Source organism: Staurois parvus, unplaced genomic scaffold (assembly GCF_062004578.1).
Source record: "Staurois parvus isolate SC_StPar_1 unplaced genomic scaffold, SC_StPar_1.0 ptg000064l, whole genome shotgun sequence".
Lineage (NCBI taxonomy): Eukaryota > Metazoa > Chordata > Amphibia > Anura > Ranidae > Staurois > Staurois parvus.
Window position 1 is genome coordinate 6299334 of NW_028317860.1, and position 22326 is coordinate 6321659.

The 22326-nt window shown below is 39.8% G+C and overlaps 1 protein-coding gene across 2 annotated transcripts in view; it reads right to left on the minus strand.

Annotated features, from left to right (window-relative positions):
• Window positions 1-22326, minus strand: part of VWA8 (von Willebrand factor A domain containing 8) — a 422826-nt gene that overhangs the window by 285121 nt on the left and 115379 nt on the right. For both annotated transcript variants that reach the window (XM_089668819.1, XM_089668820.1), the window contains exons 14-15: window positions 12188-12348; window positions 7221-7334 (exon numbers count right to left, since the gene is read on the minus strand). In XM_089668819.1, the coding sequence (XP_089524945.1) occupies window positions 7221-7334; window positions 12188-12348 (275 nt within the window). The remainder of the gene's footprint in view (window positions 1-7220; window positions 7335-12187; window positions 12349-22326) is intronic.

The window sequence follows — 22326 nt, forward strand, 5'->3', positions numbered from 1 at the left end:
TGGAACCAATGACAGAATACATGGAAGGTGGAGGCTCTTTAAGAATCAATTTAAGAACTAGGCTGCAAGTTGAAGGGAATGACCACCAAGGTGATATTCTCTGAAATATTACCTATGCTATGCGCAACTCATGAAAGACAAGGGGAGATTAGAGAACTCAATGCATGGCTGAAGACCTGGTGATAGAGGGAAGGATTTGGGTTTCTAGAGCACTGGCATGAATTTTCATTGGGGTGCAACCTATATGCTAGAGATGGTTTGCACCTAGATGGAAGGGGGTCTGCTGTGCTAGGGGAGAGGTTTATGGGAAGGCTGGAGGCTATTTAAACTAGGATCGAGTGGGGTGGGAGAATTCGATTATAATGAGGTAGACAGATCAGACAGGAGTCAGTTCTTATTGGTGGGTGGAATGGGGAAAGATGGGGGGAAGGCTAGGGCAGATAAGAAGGTTCCCATGTTACAAGCAACCAGTGGAATTGGTACCATTTGTATGAAAATAAAAAATATGCAAAACACATGTGAATAAGGTGTCAATGAATTAAAGTGTTTGTTCACTAATGCCAAAAGTCTGCCAAGCAAAATAGGTAAGTTGGAAGCTTTGGTGCATTAAACTATGATTTAATTGGTATTGCTGAATCTTGGCTTCATTCTTCACATGACTGGGCCATTAATATTCCTGGCTATGTTCTCTTTCGGAGAGAGAGAAAAGGTGGTGGTGTCTGTCTCTATGTGAGAAGTGATCTCAGAGCGAGTGTGAAAAAGGACCTAGTTGATGGAGAGTGTGATGAGGCTGAAGTATTATGGGTGGAACTGCACATGGGGGTGCGTACTACAAAGGCAATCATTGGAGTTTGGTATAGGCCTCCCAGTGTTAATGAGGAGGTGGAGACGCAGCTCCTTGCACAGATTGAAAGGGCTGTGACAGTGATAGTAATGGGGGATTTATAACTACACGGAAATTGACTGGAGTAATGGTACTGCAGGAACAGTTTGATGGCAAAAATTGTTAAACCTACTACAGGACAAATTTTATGGTACAGTTTATAGAGGTCCCTACTAGGAATGATGCTCTGCTTGACCTGGTAATCTCAAACCATACAGAGCTTATTACCAATGTCCATATAAAGAACATCTGGGTAGCGGGAACCATAACATGATTTCATTTATTGTTAGCTGTAAACAGCAAGCACATACGGGAATAATAAAAATGCTCAATTTTAAGAGAGCTAATTTTCCAAGTCTGAGAGCTGCCTCCAAGACTTAGAGGGGGAGGGAATATAGACATCAATGAACACAACACAAAAATGGGACTTCTTCAAAAAGACAGTATTTGACACCAAGCTGTGCAGTGGAATAACGTCCTTACAGAATGTGTATAACTTACAAGCTGACCTCAATGCACTCTTTAATTGGGCAACTATGTGGCAAATGAGGTTTAATGTTGATAAATGTAAGGTTATACACTTGGGGGCTAAGAATATGCATGCATCATACATACTAGGGGGGGTACAACTGGGGAAATCAATGGTAGAGAAGGATCTGGGAGTTCTGGTAGATCATAAGCTTAATAATGGCATGCAATGCCAAGCTGCGGTTTCTAAAGTGAGAAAAATCCTCTCTTGTATTAAAAGAGGTATAGACTCCAGAGAGAGATATATCATATTACCCCTGTACAAATCATTAGTAAGCAGTTCAATTTTGGGCACCAATTCACAAAAAGAACATTGGGGAACTGAAGAAAGTATAGAGACGGACAACTAAACTGAGGCATGGAGGAGCTCAGCTATGAGGAAAGATTATAGGAACTGAATTTATTCTCTCTTGAGAAGAGGAGATTAAGAGGAATATGATCAACATGTATGAATACATCAGTGGTTCATATAGTGAACTCGGTGTAGAGCTATTCACCCTGAGGTCATCACAGAGGACAAGGGGGCACTCTTTACGTCTGGAAGAAAATATATTTAGTCTCCAAACTGGGAAAGGTTTCTTCACAGTGAGACCTGTGAAAATGTGGAATAGACTCCCTCAAAAGTTGGTTCTGGCCAGCTAAGTGGATTGCTTTAAAAAAAAGGCCTGGATTATTTCTTGGATACACAGAATATAACTGGATACTAACATGTACTCTATAGGTAAAGTTGACCCAGGGAATATTGGATTGCCTCTCAGGCGATCAGGAAGGATTTTTTTCCCCTGCAGGAGCAAATTGGATCATGCTTTGCTTGGTTTTTTTTTTTGCCTTCCTCTGGATCAACTGTAGGTATAAGATTATAACTTTTTTTATGGTTGAACTGGATGGGCTTTTTTCTTTTTTTCAGCCAGACTAACTATGTGATAGATTTGGGCATGTGACATGCACTTTTATGGTATATTAGACCCCTGATATCTCTCCTGCCTTCCAATACAGCTAACTAAGCACAGATCATGCTTAATTTGCTGCATTCCTGGCTGTAGCAGCCAAGAAGTGACAGTTCTGAAATTGGAAGTGACTAAATCATTATTGCTTCCAGTTTCATTCATCACAGAGGAGATTTCTGAATGGATGTTCCTCTATCTTCTCTGTAGCTTGCTATCCCTGCCATTTCACAGTGGAACTGGGGAGCCCAGGGACCACCATAGGTGGAGGCAGGGACGGACTGACAACTCATGGGGCCCACGGGCAATAGGGGATCATGGGGCCCCTGTGTCCTTGCCCAAACTCAAAAAAGCCTATGAAAAAGGTACCAGGGGCATCTCATGGGGCCCCCTACTGACCCCGGGCACTCGGGCAGTGCCCGAGTTTCCAAATGGCGAGTCCGCCCCTGGGTGGAGGTGAAGAGCAGGTGGCCCTTCTCAGTACCATAAAAGGGATTGAGCTGTGGAGCTGCCCAGATCGCTCTTACTGAATAGATGATTGTCAAAAATGATACCAAGCTTGTTATGAGCACTCAAAGCAAGGATGTTTTTGTACGTTCAGCGGTCAACAAGTGGTTAAAAGAGAAATATGGGATTTTTTTTTTTGGCCAGTTATACTTACCTAGGTGGATGCAACATCGCTCCGATGCTGCATCTGTCCCCCTGCCAGTTCCAAGGGTGAGTACTCAGTGATCACATGAGTTCTTACAGCTGCTCTGAGCAGAGAGTGGGTCTGTCAGTCACCAGTCTCTGCTCTGCTGCTCCCCCAGTGCTCACTGGATCACTGGGCTGTGGAGGGAGAGGGAGGAGCTGGCTCAGGCTCTTAGCACATCACTGAGAAGCTGAGCCAGGTGCCGCTCCAGTCTTTGGGGTGGATCCCTAGCTTGGACCGCTGTCGGCTGAAAATGGGTCACAAGAGTGCAGAACAAACTGCACTGCTGTGATCCACAGGGGAAGTGCAGCCAAAAGAGCTTTGGCTGTGATTCTCCTTTAAAGGAGATCTTAAGAAAAAAATCTAGTTTGTAGAAAGTCTCAGTGAACGGCAGACAAGGGGAGATGTGCCTATTTTTTGTGTATGTGAAGAAGTTCAGATACTAATATCAATATCTAGTATCTATTATTATTATGTTGGTGATTGCTTAGTGAGCATTAGTCACATTGGGTTTTTTTTAGTTTTTGATTTGTCTCTGCTGTTATTGACTTCAACTCCAGTAAATTTATTATGCCCAAGATTTAAAATAACATAATACGTGTGATTTTTTTTTTTTAGTAAGGCAAATATGAAATATTACATATGAGTAAGGTTATGCACTTGAGGGCTTTTTATGATTGAACTAGATGGAGGTTTGTCTTTTTTCAGCCAGACTAACTATGTAACAGTGAATCGTATTAGCACTGATCACTGTATTAGTGCCACTATTGATGTCAGTGTCAATTAATCAGTTAGTGTATCAAAGTAATCAATGGAATCTATTCCAGGTAGTGAGGGAGGATCAGAAGGTGATACTGTAGTCAGACAGAAATGACAGTGCAGCAGGGCAATGTTATAATCATGGGGGACTTCAATTATCCAGATACTGGCTGAGCAAACAGAACTACTTAGTCATCTAAGGCTCATCGTCTCTTAGATATCTTACAGGACAATATTGTGTGTCAAATGTTGGATGCCCCAACTAGAAATAAGGCTCTGCTTGACTTACTAATTACAAACAACACAGAGCTGATTGAAGATGTAGATGTGATAACCTAGGAAACAGTGATCACATATTCACCGCAAATCATAGGAAAAAGAGACACAAGGGTAGAACAAGAATATTGAATTTCAAGAAAGCCAACTTTACCAAACTGTGCTCCACACTCCTGACATTAAATGGGAGGATATTCTAGTCACAAAAAAGATGGAGTAAAAGTGGGAGAGCTTTAAGCACGTATTACTTAATGGTGTCAGCTAGTGTATGCCAATGGGCAACAAATATAAAATAATTAAAGTGAAAACTGGGTGGCTAAATTCAAGTGTAAAAAGGCATATTAAAGAGAAAAAAATTGTCCTTTAAATAATATAAGGAAGAGGGGCCACTGTCAGAATTCCAACACTATAAGTTAGGCAATAAGAAATGTAAGAGCGTGATCAGGGCTATGAAATAAGATCTTGAGAGACACATAGCAGACTAGAGTTAAACAATCCCAAATATATTTCAATTATAATTAATAGTAAAAAGGCAAAGCTGGAGCATTTTGACCCCATAAAAGATAGTCAGGGGAGTTTGGTTACAAAGGACAGGGAGAAGGCAACTGTGTTAAATACATTCTGCTCTCAGTTTTTAGTTTTTCTAAGGAAAAGGAAGGGTTATAATAGACAAGATGGTATTGTAATGAACACAGCACTGAATGTTCTCTAATTGTGGAAGACAGTGCTCAAAACGTGTGAATAATTCAGCAGGACTAGATGGCTTACACTCGAATGTCCTCAAGGAAATTAGCCAGATTATTGCTAGACTGTTATTCCTAATCTAAAAGCACAGTTTACTGATCAGAATGGTACCAGATGACTGGTGAAAAGCTGAGGTAGTACCAATATTCAAAAAAGGGCCGATATATATTCCTGGAAACTACAGACCAATCAGCCTAACATCAATAGTATGTAAACTATTGGAGGGGATGATAACAGACTATTATTCAATAATTTGATAATGAAAATAGTATCATTAGTAGTAACCAGCATGGTTTTATGAAGGACTATTCTTGCCAGACCAACCTTAACATTCCAAGAAGAGGTAAGCTATAATTTGGTCTTTGGAAGTGGTGCATCTGGACTTTGCCAAAGCATTTGACATAGTACCCCATAAACACTTAATTTTAAAAATTGAGGTCTGTTAGCACTGGCGATAGTGTATGTACTTAGATAGAAAACTTTTTACAGGAGTGTGTCCAAAGGGTAGTGATAAATAGCGTATCTTCTGAATGGTCTAGAGTTGTAATGTGATATCCACTACTGGGCTTTTCCAGGAAGTCGCTATTGCAATTTTTGCCACAAGAAATGTGAAGAATATCAAGGTCTGAAATATCTATTTTTGTTTGTGTGGTGATATCATTAGTGAGTTGCTGTAATTTGCATAAAAAAAAAATTTAGAATCTGCTGTAAGCGGAACATCTCAGAGGGCGGCATCCCCAACTGCTGGGAAAAAATATGAGTTTAAGTAAATAACCTTATGATCAAAGAAGTGGCCTATTTGGTAAAGTCCCTTATTCACCCACCATTAGAAATCATATGGGCTAAGGCCGTGTAGGAAGGCAGAGTTAAGAAATATTGGCACTACAGGATTATGGAGAGACTGAAGCAGTGTCAATTTGCAGGAAACAACTCATACTTGCAAAGTGTGGGAGAGTGTGGGGCAGTGGATCGCTTTCTGATGTTTTGAAGTGGATCCACAGGTAGGTGGGCACAGGCCTATAATTCCAGAGTAATCCACTCTGTTCTCTAAGATTTAGAATATATTTGAGATAATTTTGGCACCCATGCCACCCTAAAATACCGTTTAAATTCGAAAACCTCCAACCATCCAAACTCTCTCTTAAGGTGTACAAACTACACTGAGCTAGTCTCTGGCCCTTGAGAGCCCAAATGAACTTCAATAATTCGGCCTGAAATTTTTGGAGTTATTTAGTTGGAATTGCTACTGGCAAGGTGCGAAAATAATTACCCTGGGTAACTATTTTAACTAATGCAATTCTACCATTCCAAGACAGAGCACTAGACCATTGCTCCACTTCCCATAACAATCGATCAAAAAGAGAAACTGGCCTTATAAAGTCTGGCTACAGGAGGGGTCAATTTTATTTCAAGATAAGGTAGGGAGGTAATTTGCCATAATTAAAACTATATTGACTGACTCTTCAAGCTCTGCAGGACATACGCATCCAAACTGATATTTAAAGCTTCAGACTTTTCCTAATTGACCAGTAGGTCATATTTGCTGCTGAAATGTCTCAAAAGATCCAGAACCAACGGGAGAAAGGTATGTAGAGAGGTGATAAAGAGCAATAGGCCTTCTGCAAACAATGCACATTTCTGCTGTCTATCCCCACTGTCTATTCCCAGAATACATGGAAGGGAACAAATCACTATGGCTAGGGTTTAAATAGCTATGATAAATAAGAGGGGAGAAAGGGGACAGCCATATCTAGTGCCAGACATGATGTAAATAGACCTCCCTGTTATTCTAAGACATACACACAATAGACACAGAACACAGCCTATGATTGGCAGAAATCTACCAACACCATGTTATCGTCAAACATAATAAAAATTTGATTTCAAATATATATTTGTACGACAATTTAAAAAAGTTTATTGATATTATTTATTTTTACTCTGTATTCTAAAGGTTATTTAGTTGTTGTTTTTTTTTGGAATATGTGACCAGCAGCAGAGGACTAGAAGCTCCTCCTGCTGATGTTTCCCTGCAGACAGACTAAGAAAGAGCAGGGTTATGTGACAGGTGAATATCGCTTAGGAAAATAATTAAGGTACCATCATCCATATACAGAAAGAGAAGGGATAATGTAAACTAAACAGTGTGTGTTTGGTATCACTTTAAATGCCTAACTGGTGGTCATTTTTAGTAACTTGTAAAGAAAAAAAACAAAAAACTACACAAAAGCCAGAAACACCTGGTACAATCAAATTGTTGAATATCTTGTAATGAGCAGATTATTTAGATATATCCTTGTACTATATAGATGCGGGTAAATCTAGAGGATGTATTACAAAAAGACTGCAACGTCTGTGTCAAGCTTTAAAGTTTCACGTTTCTGTATACAAATACCTTTCTTGTAGCTCAGCATCTGAAATTTGTAGTTCCTTCTTTAAAAACTGATATCTATCTCCTCGAAGTAGCCTGGTACCATCATACAAAGTAAGCTCCCTGTCATGAATTAGCCTGTAAAAACATTGGGAAAAAATGTTACATGCAACTGTTACATACAATGGCTGCATTAACAAGTTGATGAAAACTCTCCTACTCAGATCATCTGACGTGGTTTAAGGCAGGCCATACATTATACATCCACATTTGATGTGGATGGGGGAACCACTCCGGTAGCACTATTGTGTTGCTATAGAAGGCAACACTGATCATTGTATTCTGTCAGCAGGGAGTCATCTCTGCTGGCAGAATACAATGATCAGTGCTGCTGGCTATAACTGGTGGCATGGATTGGGCGAAAAAATCCTGATAGGCTGGTTGTACAGAAGTCGATCGAGGGGAAACCAGTCTGTCCATAAATGAATTGAAATGTATTCGGTCCCTGCTGAACCAGCCGAGTTTCGGTCCATCTATGGTCACCTTAACGCAACAAAGTATTTGCAGAATTACTGACACAAGCATTTAAATAAATACTTTGTTACTGAACCTATGCTCATTTCCAAGATAATGAAATGTAATAATGTTCATATTTCTTTTCTTCTCCATCAATTACCCATTCACTGTATTTCCTACCAGTGTATGTTTAACCCAAAATGACAGGTGCCAAGATATCTGCCAGTTCTTGGATGACCTGCATGCTGCTAGGCCCCAATATGGGCTGGCTGACAAATGGCACAGAAAAAAAATCAAAGCTTTTTATCCTTTTCTTCTCATTCACAATGCAATTTTCCAACATTTATCCAGCGATATTCCAACACTTTTCACAATTGCAGACTGCGCCACTATGTGACCCACCCTGTCACAAAAAGATGCTCAAACTGGTTGCATGGCTTATTTTTATTGGACCTTGTCTTATACACAGATGACCAAGATTGAGAACTATGAGTAGAACTCAACAGTAAGCTTTGTCGCATGATTCTTCCTATGTGAATAAAATATAACCTATAATCCCAGGCCATGATTACATATACTATGTAAAATAAGTATGAAGAATTCCAGGCTAATGACTGTTTTAACTGCAAGAGCTGTTAATCAGGCTTCAATAAGCATAAATAAATATTGTATAAAGCTGTAAAAAAAAATTATAAATATTGCAAAAGCAGAACAATCTAACAATGGTGAAGCTAGATCCCATATACTTACTAAGCAGTGAAAGTGGACTTTGATTTGCTTTACACGACTTCCTTAGCTCTGCTGTATTATATAGAATGATGTTGCATATACTCTATGCTTTAGAGGTTTTTAGTATATTAATGTTATTTACATTCAAGCAAAGGTAGGATAAAGAATAAAGACTTGGAAGACACACCAATAAACAATAAAAGTTATTACATATGCTGTACTGACTAAAACACTAAATAGCATAGCTGCGTTCTACAAATGTAATGGTCATACTGTGACACCCCAAACTTTTGCTGAATCCTGCATCAATGTGCCAATGATTACCAATGATTTCTCCTACAGTGAGCAGAGGTGCCCCTTACAGGCAAGTAGCAATAGATATCCAAATCACATAGGTAAGGGTTCTTTTTAAGAAAAAGACTGTGCTGGCGATATTTCTATTTCTTGATGTATCACAGTTCCAGCCATTGGTCGCTACAGCACCCACTATATATACAGCCGTTGTCCAATGCAGGAACATGTGCGTTGGGATTTTGCAGCAATACTTTTTAAGCAAAGAGCGTAATCTTTTCAGTCTTTACTACTAAAGGCATATGAACTGAGTAAAAAATTACTTAGGAGCTCTGTATACATTTCAGAGGCTACATTTTCTTTTTCAGACTTACAGTGGAACAAAACTCTCTCAATCAAATGTAACTATTTTTAATCCAAATGTTCGGGATTAGGATTCTCAACAAAATAAAGCACAGAGACAACGATGAATGGGTGAGTTTGCTTTGAATATTAAAAATGAATTAAACAGCTTTTTCAGTTTGTGGTGCTCAGATACATTTAAGTTAAACTTTAAGAATGCAGCATAGCCTCCAGAACTTGCATAACTTGTACTCTATCTTTTTTGAATATGCACTTGAGATAGGGTTACTTGGTCTATTTTGTCATCACCTGTAAATCAAGAACATCTTAATACAAATAAAAACTCTCAGAAGACACAGGATCTATAGAGCATACAACTAAACAGGTAGATCACGAGTTACCAGTGAAAAGGAATGCACAATAATAGTTTGAAATGAGCTGTTTGTCACGATTGCGGCGTCAGACCCCAGACCTTCTCACCAAAACCCGTGACCGAAGGGCTAGCCGACCTAAAACCGCGATGTGACGTGCGTAACAATGCCACACCCAGCTGCACTCTGCACAACGATTTTCCAGCTAATGGGTACCGATCGATGTGCCAGCAGCCTGAATCGATTGTTACTGGGTCAGGTTAATTACGCAATTAACCCCTTCACACTGCCACCACCTCCTTTTTGTTCAGAGAAAGAGGAAACTCGCAATATCGCTATAACACTATAATAATTTAAATAATCGTCCGCATAACCCGGTCATTGACGCAGTCCGGTTATACAGAGAGTTAAACCAACAGTAGCATCTCTTTAAAGGCACGGATTCGTAAATTGCAATTAAGAGCATAGAAACAGTTCAACACTTTCAGAAGAAAGATTTATTACTAAAAAGGTCAAACAGGTGCAGTAAAAATATTTACAGAGAAGATGTAACTAAGATATATATATATATATATATATATATACATACATACATAGAAAACAGCACAGCACATCAAAGAGCTAACAGAAAGAAGTTAAAGGGTTAAGTTACTTGCCAATAAGCCTTGGATGGAAGCAGATCCCGTTTCAGAGCGAAAGGCACAGGTCTCCCCAGGTGGTATATTGATGTTAAGAATGGGGGATGTCTTTAACTTACTTAGGCTTGGCAGCCTGTTTTAAAGTTTCCCAGCAGGGGGTGGTTCTGAAGTAACAGACCAATCCCCTGTGCAGGGAGGGGTCGTCAGGCGGGACCCTAAACTGGAGCCAACATCTTTCATAATTCATATTCTGATCCATAACTTCCCATCTGCACAAGCGACAGTGCACCCGCGGGTATAATATTATGCAGATAAGTCTGGGGATTATTTAGAAATGAATTATGAAATGATATGTTGCACGGTTCACAAGTTCTATGTTTCGGCTTCCCTGATGGTCCGAGATAAGCGAGTGACCCGTCAAACTGTTCGCCTGCTCATTGGCCATCTGACGAGGTGTCTGGTTTTTATGTAAGTCTCTCATATTCCAAGATATGAGACATAGGGAAAAAATTGATTTGAGAAGTGTTCATCTAATTCTACGCTGAGCTAGGTTTCAACTCCTGGGAAGGCTCTGTTATCTTGTCACGAGGTGTGAAATTACACAGGTTCTCAGGACAGTGGGACTCCAACTCTCCTGGGGGGGAAGATTTGTAGCTCTGGGCCCCCTGCTGCTCTAGCCTGCCAGTGACCCACAACCAGATGTCACTGTGGCCGAACAGAGAGGAAGGGGGGAGGATGAAGGAAAAATATATTTCAGGACAGTTAACCCCTTCGCAAAGATGGAGGTTGAAGCCAAAATGATTGAACCGCATCCATCTCTGGGTATATGCTGTTACACTGTTAATGCCTTTATTTTACATGTTTTAAAAAAGACTCTCTTCATGCAGTGTTGGTGGTAAAGTTGGTGAGGATAAGTGAGAAAGAAATGTTCAAAAACAAATAACAAATACAGTACAAATCATAGTATGGGAAACAAGCAGATCTTGACCAGCTTCAACCTTAGGCTTCGTTCATACCATGTGTGCAGAAAAACTGATGGAAACTGATGCGCATATTTGCAGAGACATCAGTTTACATCAGTTTTCATACATGCTTTAATACGTTTATACACATTGCAGATTCTTGCACAGAAAAAATCTGCATGTGATACTAGTGTTGTGGTAGGAACAGGACAGATAGAGAATAATTGATTTTGTTGTGCCCTTGCAGAACGCGTGCAGAAAATCTGACGTTTCTGCACCATGATGCCTTAAAGTGTTACTAAACAAAGGACCCCGCTTTCACTATATCTGGTCTCCCACAGTACACAGAACATGGAAATGCAATTATTTTAGTAAATAAAAACTGCTAAATACCTTTTCTCATCAGCAAACTTGTGACTTCTATCAGTGCCCAGCAGAGCATTGGTTAAAGATTGTAGAGTTTTCATTTTCCCTTGATTGTCCTATGAGGCTGTATAACCCCTGACCATCTGTCTGGACAGTGTTGATTGACCGTGTGCCGATCACATGCACGCTCCCCAGAGAAGAAAAAACCTCTCTAGCAATACTCACCAGACTGAGCATGGACAGCTTGTCCCCAAGGCTCTGGTCTATTAGCAGATAGAATGGGGACAGTAGAAAAAGGGGAGGATCAAACTTCCTTTTTACACAATGCGGAGGATTAACCCCTTTAGGTTCTACAGTGAGTATAACAAACAGGCTTTACTGCATATACAGACTTTACTGTTGCGGGTTTAGTAACACTTGAAGTTGACTCCCAACATGCAAATTCTGCTTAAATATTATAGCAAAGCAGGTTCTCAGAAGTCAGGTTCCTAAAAATTTTAGGACAGCAAAAAAATGGACAATTAATTCTTTCAAACATCAGCTAGGCCCGGCATTGTCAAAAGTCGGTAAACTAATTCTGACAATGATTACCAGCTTTACACATTTAGGCTGTAAGTGATAATTAACCTCACAATTTCAAGATAAGGATTGCTAATAGGTTTTGGGAGCTAAAGTGCACATTTTACATATATATTTTTACATCTCCCAGTATACAATATCATTTTTAAGCCTTATCTGGTCTTCTAAAATGCTTATCAAAGCTTGCGGTTACTGACCTCTGAAGAATGGATAGAGTGCCTGGATTGACACGATGGATACCATCAAGAATTACAAGCTTTCCTTCCAAGGCAGCTGTAACCAAAGGAGATTGTCGCCAGGCAGTGTCACCATTTGGAAGTGTGTACCTTTGCTGCAGCAAGTCCCTGGCAGTCATGTCCTGCACAAATCAATTCAAAAGAAATAAATGTGATAACAGCAACAGTGTTTGAATGTAGACTAGAATGATAAAAATAAAAAACTGCTATGTGATAGCTTTAGTCAAGGCTGCTTCATTGCCCCAATCAATGTTGCTCAAATTTCTCTGATATTACGTGATACACCAGATTTAACCATTTCCATACCGAGCACTTTTACCCCCTTCCCTCCCAGGCCATTTTTCAGGTCTCAGCGCTCTCACAGTTTGAATGACAATTGCGCGGTCATACAACACTGTACCCAAACTAAAATGTTATCATTTTCTTCATACATCTAGAGCTTTCTTTTGGTGGTATTTAATCACCACTGGGGTTTTTATTTTTTGCTAAATTAACAAAAAAAACGAAAATTTTGAAAAAAAAAACAAGTTTTTCTTTGTTTCTGTTATAAAAGTCTGCAAATAAATAATTGTTCTTCATAAATTGAGGCCAAGATGTATTCTGCTACATGTCTTTGGTGAAAATAACCCAAATTAGGATGTATTTTTTAGTTTGTCAGAAAGTTATAGAGTTCACAAACTATGGTATAGATCTGAAAATTGATCAATCCTGAAGTACTGACAGCCAATCTAATTTCTTGAGGTCCAAGAATGTCAGAACAGTACAGATATCCCCCAAATGACCTCTTTTTGCAAACTAGACAGTCCGATGTACTTTATAAGAAGCATGGTGAGTTTTTTGAAGTTATATTTTTTTTGTCATAATTTTTCGGAAAATGAAAAAATTAAAAAAATTATTTTCACAATTTTTTTTTTTTACATACTGTCACCAGTGCAGTACAGTGTCATCATATAACTGGCATGGCGGTGATCAGGGACACTGACTGGTGACAGTATGAAAATTTAAAAAAATATATATATTTTTTTTTATTTTTTTTATTTTAAATTTTTTATTACATTTGTTTTATTTTTTTTAAGATTTTTTTTTTCATATTTCACTTTGACTAAGTAGTACAATGTTACCATAATATCATTGTACTACTTTGGGGAAGTGATCAGTATTTTTTTTTTTTTTTTACACTATTTGCTTATAGCAAAGAATTATTTTGCTATAAGCAAGAATTTACCTGAATGACATCGATTCATTCAGGGCTTTTTTTTTTTTTTTTTTTTGTGCTTAGCTGTGATTTGGCCATGGCTAATCACATGACACAGCTGGGTTGTGATTGGCCCAGCTTGTGCATGTTATCGTTGTGACCATTCACAGCTAGGCACACTAGTATACAATGGATGGCATGAATGAAGCCATCCACTGTATACAACTGTCATGTGACCTGCTGTGATTGGTCACATAGTACCGGCAACGGGGTCGGTACTCAGATCTGTCATCGGCCGTGTCCACCCGGAACACAGAAGGATTTTGCGGGCCGCTAATGGTTAAACCCCTATTCAATCAGCACAACACACCCCAAAATATTATGATAGTGCTCTAAATAGTTGCTGCTAAAACACAGTTAGTGACATCAAAACACCTGTACCAAAATGAATAACAAAGTATAGCGCAACAGACTAATATCTCCTATAAAAATAAATAATAATTAAAGTCTCATGAACAAGTCTCTTATAACACCAAGAGCTATACTGAAGAAAAAAAAAAAAAAAAGCTGGTAATTACATTTAAAAACCGGCACTCACATATAGTGACAGCCAGTGAGGGAGCCTCTCTGTATACACTGCTCCCTCACTGTATACACTGCTTCTCTCCTGCCTTTCTCAGCCACCCCCTCACATCTGCAGTACACACAGTCTCCTGTATTGGCACCTGTATCAAATAAATTTTTCATTTTCGGCCGATATGCTTCGGTGGCCGAAATTTCGGTGCATCCCTAGTTTTCAGTACATATGCATTATATGTAAGGCATATACAATTATCTTAAATATTTGTTAGTTTAGATATGTGTTTTCATTTCGCACTTTGTTAACCACTTCAACACCGGGCACTTATACACCCTTCCTGCACAGGCCAATTTTCAGCTTTCAGCGCTGTCGCACTTTGAATAACAATTGCACGGTCATGCAACACTGTACCCATATGACATTTTTAGAATTTTGTTCACACAAATAAAACAAAAAAACACCTGAAACTTTTGAAGAAAAATGCACTTTTCTTCGTTTCTGTTATAAAATTTTGCAAATAAATAACATTTCTTCATAAATTTAGGTCAAAATGTATTCTGATACATTTTCTAGTGAAAATAATAATTAAATTTGTTTTTTTTTCAAATGTTTCTATTATTATTTTTTATTTTTAATTAAATTTTTTCTTTTTTTTAATATTTTATTTTTCAACACACTGTGATCAAAGCAATACAATGTTACCATAGTAACATTGAACTACTTTTTTAACACATTATGATTGCTAATAGCAATGAATTTCATTGGTATTTGCAATTATTGTTACTGAATGAAACTGATTCAGTCAGTCTTTTGTTGTGATTGAGCAAAGCTGATCACATGATACAGCTGTGATTGGCCCTGTCTGTATCATGAGACTGCTTTGACCAGTCACAGCTAACAACATAAGTGTATACAATGGATGGTATGACAGGAAGCCATCCATTGTATGCAATTGACATGTGATCTGCTGTGATTGGTCACAGCGGTCACGACACTGGCAACGGGCCAGTGTAGTGATATGTCATCAGCTGTGTCCCGTGGACACAGCCGGTGACATATTGCGCCACTGCGTGGCCGCGTGAACGGCTCGTTTTGACAGGATGACATATGACGCCCAGTCAAGACGGCGAGTGTCCCGCCCGACCGTCAATCTGCTATAAGCCAGGCAGGAAGGTGTTAAAGAAATTGACTTTTCTAGACAAAACTAAATAAAATATAGCCAAAGTTCCTGGCACTAAAGCACTGTATCACAAGTGTCATATTGGGAAAACCCAAAGCATCCCAAATCTTGCCCCAACTATAAGTACCCCTACAGTAAGATTGTTTGAAAGCACATAGGTAAGACACATCCTTAATTATTTTTCGCTAAAAAGGTATAACTCATTAAATGCAGAGGAAAGTCTAGCAAAACAATATAGCACTTTTATTAAAAACTTTCAGTCGCCAACAGCTGATCACTTTAGTTCCCAGAAACACATTTTCATTAAACAACTCACACGAGCTAAAAATAGCATAGGTTATGCACACACGGGAATTTTAATTACACGACAAAAGCAACGCTAAAGTGTTATTTTTTTTAAGCTCCTTTATTTCAAAACATTTTTGCAGTGTTTAAAATTAGAAATAGCAACAGGAAAATACTTTTCTTTCTTGCTCAATGAGTGGGTTTTCTTTAGATGTAAAAAGAGAATTTGTTTCCCAAACCAGCATGAACCTATATCTAAATGCCTTCTGAGAGGAGGGAAATTATCCCCAGTTAATTGATTAAATGCACTTTAGCTGTTTTTGCCACCCTTCTCTTATGCCCTTTGAATTACAGATCACAAACCGTACCCATCTATTTTTGCCTCATTATGGCACATTACAGAGTCCTTTTTAGAGGGAATTCAGTGGTGTAAACACTTTCATGCAGAGACGTGTTATGTTTCTTTGTACTCTGTTTTAATGAGCTTGTTTTTCTGGGTTTCACAATAATTCAGTGACCCTTCCTCCTTATTTCAAATGGGAAATTTTACAATTTGTAGGTCTTAAAATAACATTTCTTTTCAAGCAGATTTAATAGATAAATATTTATTCTAGTCAAATGTAAATTATTCTACGCTCTTTAAATGCTTATTAAAAAACTGCTTTGTTGAACTGTTTGTGTTCAACATGTACCAGTATGTGCTGTATATACTAATTTATTATGAAGAGTTGGTAGCAAATGACCATCATCAGTACATACACTAAAGCAGTGTTTCTCAAGTAATGGATCATGACCCAAAAGTGGGTTGCCACCAGAGGCAGACTGGTCCGTGGGGCAAGTGCCCCCTAGGTCTCTCTAATGCCCCTACCATAACCGCAGATTTTGAGCCACTTATCAAGAGAAAGAAGCATCCCCAGTTTTCCCATTAGTTCTAATTAATTCCACATGTTTCAATTACCGTTTATTTTATGTGGTTTTTACCTCAACAGCACTGTCATTTTCACTAGTGCTGTAGTTACTACACTATCCATTTTGGAAGGAAGCCGTTTGTTTACAGTTTAAAAAATGCATATACATTGTAGAATACTGCAGAAATTGTTTTGTGGAATAAATTATAATGTTTCGGAAATGTAATTATTTTTGGACCGCGTCTTAATGACAAAAAACAAATGTGGGTTCTGAGGTTCCACGGGTTGAGAACCACTACACTAAAGGATAAGTTCACCTTTGTAAAAATAAAATAATAAATGCACATCTGTTTGCAGGTAAAAAATGTGCATTTTCTTTTTTACCTTATTAGGAGCCTGTAAAGCATTGCATCCGTGATCAGCAGGCATGCTGTCACAAGAGGGAATGGGGGGGGGGGGGGGGGGGTGCAGGGGCTGCTGCATCAATAACATGTTACATATTACACCTGTAAATGTTAAGAAAGCTTATCTTTTAATCCTGAGGTTAAGATGTATCCTTCTACATACTAGAGCAGAGGTATTGAATTAAAATTCATGGAGATCCGACCAGTAACATTTTCTTCCAAAAAAGGTCCGAACCGCATTTTTTTTTCCGTCCATCTCCTACTGTATATCACAATCCCCATACTTCAGTGTCCTCAGTACCCACGTACACATCACAGTCCCCCACTTCACAACAGTTTCACCTTCACAGTATTGTTCTCAGGTCCCTTGCACATCACACCAACCCCTTTACAGTAGTGTACTGAACCCCTTTCACATCACACACTCTCATTATTTTCAGCAGTCCTCAACTTCCCTTCAGATCATCCCCCCCACCCCACACTACTGTCCTCTGCCCCCTTCACATCTCTCCCACACAGTACTGTCCTCTGCCCCTTCACATCATCCCCCCAGCAGAACTGTACCCCCTTCACATCCCTCCACAATACTACCCCCCCTTTACATCTCCCTCCCCACAGCATTGTCACTACCCCCCTGCCAGATCTCTCCCAACAGCACTGCCCCATCCCCTTACATCACAAACCCCCCTCCCCCCCAACAGTAGTGTTCTCTGCCCTTTTCACATCAAACCCCCCCCCCACACACACACACACAAACGCACACACAAGCACTGCCCCCTTCACTCCCCCCCCCGTAGTATACTCTGCCCTCCTCACATCAACCTCAGCCCCCCACTTCACATCCCTACCACAAAGTACTGTCCTCTGCCCCCACCACAACACTGCCCCCCCTTTACATCACCCCCTCCACCGCACTGTCCCCCGTCAGCAGAGTGGACAGAGGAGACAGAACATTTCTGGAGTGAGTGTAGAATAACAGCACAGTATTGAAGAGAATGCAGGAGCTGTCATAACATTTCTGGATCGGATTCGAGAAGTACAGCACAGCATTGAATAGAGCACAGGAGCTGCCTGGGTTAATTTTTTGCATTAACCAGCAGTTGATTTGCTGCTAAGACCGCCCTGCTTTCAATCAGCTGCTGGTTAACTTAAAAAGTTAACCCCAGCAGCTTCCGTGGTCTATTCATTGCTGTGCTTCCCGCATCCGATCGAGAAATGTTATGATAGCTCCCACTTGCGTGCTCAGTCCAGTACTGTGCTGTTGTTCCACACTCGCTCCAGAAATGTTCTGTCTCCTGCTGTCCACTCTGCTGTTATAACAGCGGCAGAGTATGGGGGGAAAGAAGCGGTTCCTAAATGGCGTGGCCAGGTCTGGATGAAACAGTGGCTAGATCCACATCCGGACCACGGTCCGCCATTCAGTGATGCCTGTACTAGAGTAACACAGTTCCAAATAAATGACAATATGTATATAAAAAAGTATTTCTCAACCTTTTTTTCAGTCAAGGTACCCTTTAAAATTCTGCACAATCTCAAGGCATCCTATTAAAAATTTTAAAAAATAAATTGCATGCTGGTGTAGTATATTGTGCGTAATATATATATTTATTTATTTTTTTGTGGCAGTTCTGGGCATTGTCACCGTGAGAAACAAGGTGATATCCCAGAATGGTCAACTAAACAGGTTGAGGGGCTCCAGAGGGTTTATTTAATGCTGAGGAAACTGGCTTTTCAGTTTCCTCATTTGTTCGTAAAGTCCATTTTGGGATCTGGAGCCTGGAGATTTCAAAGTGATCTGGGAGGGATGAAATCTGCAATCATGGGTCCATGTTTTCTTAACCCCCAGCACAATAATTGTACAAGTGTGTGCAGGTCTTTAAATAATAACCTGACTAGGCTTCTGGGCTCTACCCCGGCAGACAGGAGGTCATTGCCCAGGAGTCAGGAGGGCTCTACCTAGGAGAGGTGGAAGCCAGAGCAGCAAGAGGCTGTATACATGAGAAAACCAGGAGGCTGAATATTGGTTTAATTTGTTTTGATGGTGGATACCCCTGCATGGGAAACATATGGTATGGAACTTTCCTTTAAATAAAAGTGGGCTAAAAGGCCTTAAAAAAGAAGAAAGAGTGGCTGGCTGCTTTAAGACTCTACCCTTGATGCTAGTTCTCACAACATATACAGTATATGTGTATATATATACAGTTAGGTCCATATATATTTGGACACAGGTACAATTTTAGTTTTTTACAGGTATTTACCAAAACATATTCAAGCTATAGTTATATAATGGATATGGGCTGACAATGCACACGCTCAGGTTTAATTTGAGGGTATGTACATCCAAATTGAAGGAAGGGTTTAGGAATTACAGCTCTTAAGAGTAGCCATCCCCCATTTTTCACGGGACCAAAAGTAATTGGACAATTGATTTAAAAGCTGTTCCATAGTCAGGTGTGGGCTACTCCATTATTTCTTCATCAATTAAGCGGGTAAAAGGTCTGGAGTTGATTCTAAGTGTGGTATTTGCATTTGGAATCTATTTCAGTGAACCTACATCATGCGTTGAAAGGAGCTGTCCATGCAAGTGAAACAGGCCATTGTAAGGCTTCAAAAATTAAACAAATCCATCACAGAGATAGCAGCAACATCAGGAGTGGCCAAATCAACAGTTTCGTACATTCTGAGGAAAGAAGAATGCATTGGTGAACTCAGCAACATAAAAAGGCATAGATGTCCACGAAAGACAACAGTGGTGGGTGATCGCATGATCCTCTCTCTTTAGTAAAGAAAAACCCAATCACAATATCCAGACAAGTGAAGGACACTCTCCAGGCGGTGAGCGTATCATTTTCAAAGTCTACAATCAAGAAAAGACTTTACGAGAGCAAATACAGAGGGTTCACCACAAGGTGCAAACCGTTCAGAAGTCTGAAGAATAGAAAAAGACAGATTAGACTTTGCCAAAAAAAATCTAAATAAGACAGACCAGTTCTGGAAAACAATTCTTTGGACAGATGAAACTAAGATTAATCTGTACCAGAATCACGGGAAGAAAAAAGTGTGGAGAAGGCTTGAACAGCTCACGATCCAAAGCACACAACGTCATCTGTAAAACATGGTGGCAGTGTGATGGCATGGGCATGCATGGATTCCAGTGGCACTGGGTCATTGGTGTTTACTGATGATGTGACAGAAGCAGCCGGATGAATTCTGCACTGTTTAGAGATATACTGTCAGCCAAGATTCAGCCAAATGCACTAAATTTGATTGGACAGGGCTTCACAGTACAGATGGACAATGATCCAAAACACACTGCAAAAGCAACCCAGGAGCTTTTTGAAGGAAACAAAGTGGAATATTCTGCAATGGCTGAGTCAATCACCTGATCTCAACCCAATTGAGCATTTCACTTGTTGACGGCAAAACTAAAGACAGAAAGACCCACAAACAAAAAACAACTGAAGGCAGCTACAGTTATAGCCTGGCAAAGCATCAGAAAGGAGGAAACCCAGTCTTTGGTAATGTCCATGGGTTCCAGACTTCAGGCAGTCATTGCCAGTAAAGGATTCTCAACAAAATATTAAAAATTAACATTTTATTTCTGATTATATTCATTTGTCCAATTATATTTGAGCCCCTGAAAATGGAGGGACTGTGTATAAAATTGGTCGCAGTTCCTAAAATTTGTACTTGATATCTATGATCAACCCCTTGAATTAAAGCTGAAAATCTGCCCTTCAAATTCATTTGGATTGTTTCGTTTTAATTTACTCTGGTAACATACAGAGCCAAAAGTATGAAAATTGTGCCTGTGTCCAAATATATATGGAACTGACTGTGTATATACAGGTGAAACTCAAAAAATTTGAATATCGTGCAAAAGTTTAAACTGGCTTTATTTTGTTTATATGCTTGCCTACTGTAGTCATTTTCCCAGTATCCACAGATTTAAAGTTATGGACATTCATTAAGAATCAAACTGATCAGAGAAGAATTTACACCCCTAGTGTTACTAAACCCATAACAAAAATATCAGTCTGTACAGGTGAAACTCGAAAAATCCACAATCTCAGAAAATTAGAATGTTGTGAAAAGGTGCAATATTCTCGTCTCAAAGTGTCCCACTCTAAGCAGCTAATTAAGCCATAACATCTGCAAAGGGTTCTTGAGCCTTTAAATGGTCTCTCAGTCTGGTTGAGTAGGAATCACAATCATGGGAAAGACTGCTGACCTGACAGTTGTGTAGAAAACCGTCACTAACACCCTCCATAAAGAGGGAAAGCCTCAAAAGGTAATTGCAAAAGAAGTTGGATGTTCCCAAAGTGCTGTATCAAAGCACATTAATAGAAAGTTATGTGGAAGGGAAAAGTGTGGAAGAAAAAGATGCACAAGCAGCAGGGATGACCGCAGCCTGGAGAGGATTGTCATGAAAAGGCCATTCAAAAGTGTTGGGGACTTTCACAAGGAGTGGACTGAGGCTGGAGTCAGTGCATCAAGAGCCACCACACACAGACGGATCCTGGACATGGGCTTCAAATGTCGTATTTCTCTTGTCAAGCCACTCCTGAACAACAAACAACGTCAGAAGCGTCTTACCTGGGCTAAAGAAAAACAGACCTGGTCTGTTGCTCAGTGGTCCAGAGTCCTCTTTTCTGATGAGAGCAACTTTTGCAGCTCATTTGGAAACCAAGGACCCAGAGAATGGAGGAAGAATGGAGAGGCACACACTGCAAGATGCTTGAAGTCCAGTGTGAAGTTTCCACAGTCTGTGTTGATTTGGGGAGTCATGTCATCTGGTGGTGTTGGTCCACTGTGCGTCATTAAGTCCAGGGTCAACACAGCTGTCTACCAGGAGATTTTGGAGCACTTCATGCTTCCTTCTGCAGACGAGCTTTATGGGGATGCTGACTTCATTTTCCAGCAGGACTTGGCACCTGCCCACACTGCCAAAAGCACCAAACCTGGTTCAATGACCGTGGGAATACTGTGCTTGATTGGCAAGCGAACTCACCTGACCTGAACCCCATAGAGAATCTATGGGGCATTGCCAAGAGAAAGATGAGAGACATGAGACCGAACAATGCAGAAGAGCTGAAGGCCGCTATTGAAGCATCCTGGTCTTCCATAACACCTCAGCAGTGCCACAGGCTGATAGCTTCCATGCCACTCCGCATTGAGGCAGTAATTGCTGCAAAAGGGGCCCAAACCAAGTACTGAGTACATATGCATGCTTATACTTTTCAGAGGTCGGATATTGTTCTATGTACAATCCTTGTTTTATTGATTGCATGTAATATTCTAATTTTCTGAGATTGTGGATTTGGGGTTTTCATGAGCTGTAAGCCATAATCATCAGAATTATGACAAATCACAGCTTGAGCTATCTTGCTTTGAATGTAATGAGTCTATCGCATATATTAGTTTCACCTTTTAAGTTGCATTACTGAAATAAATAAACTTTTGCACGATATTCTAATTTTTCGAGTTTCACACATATATATATATATATTTGAAACAGATATTGTTAATTCTGGGACAGGCCAGTGAC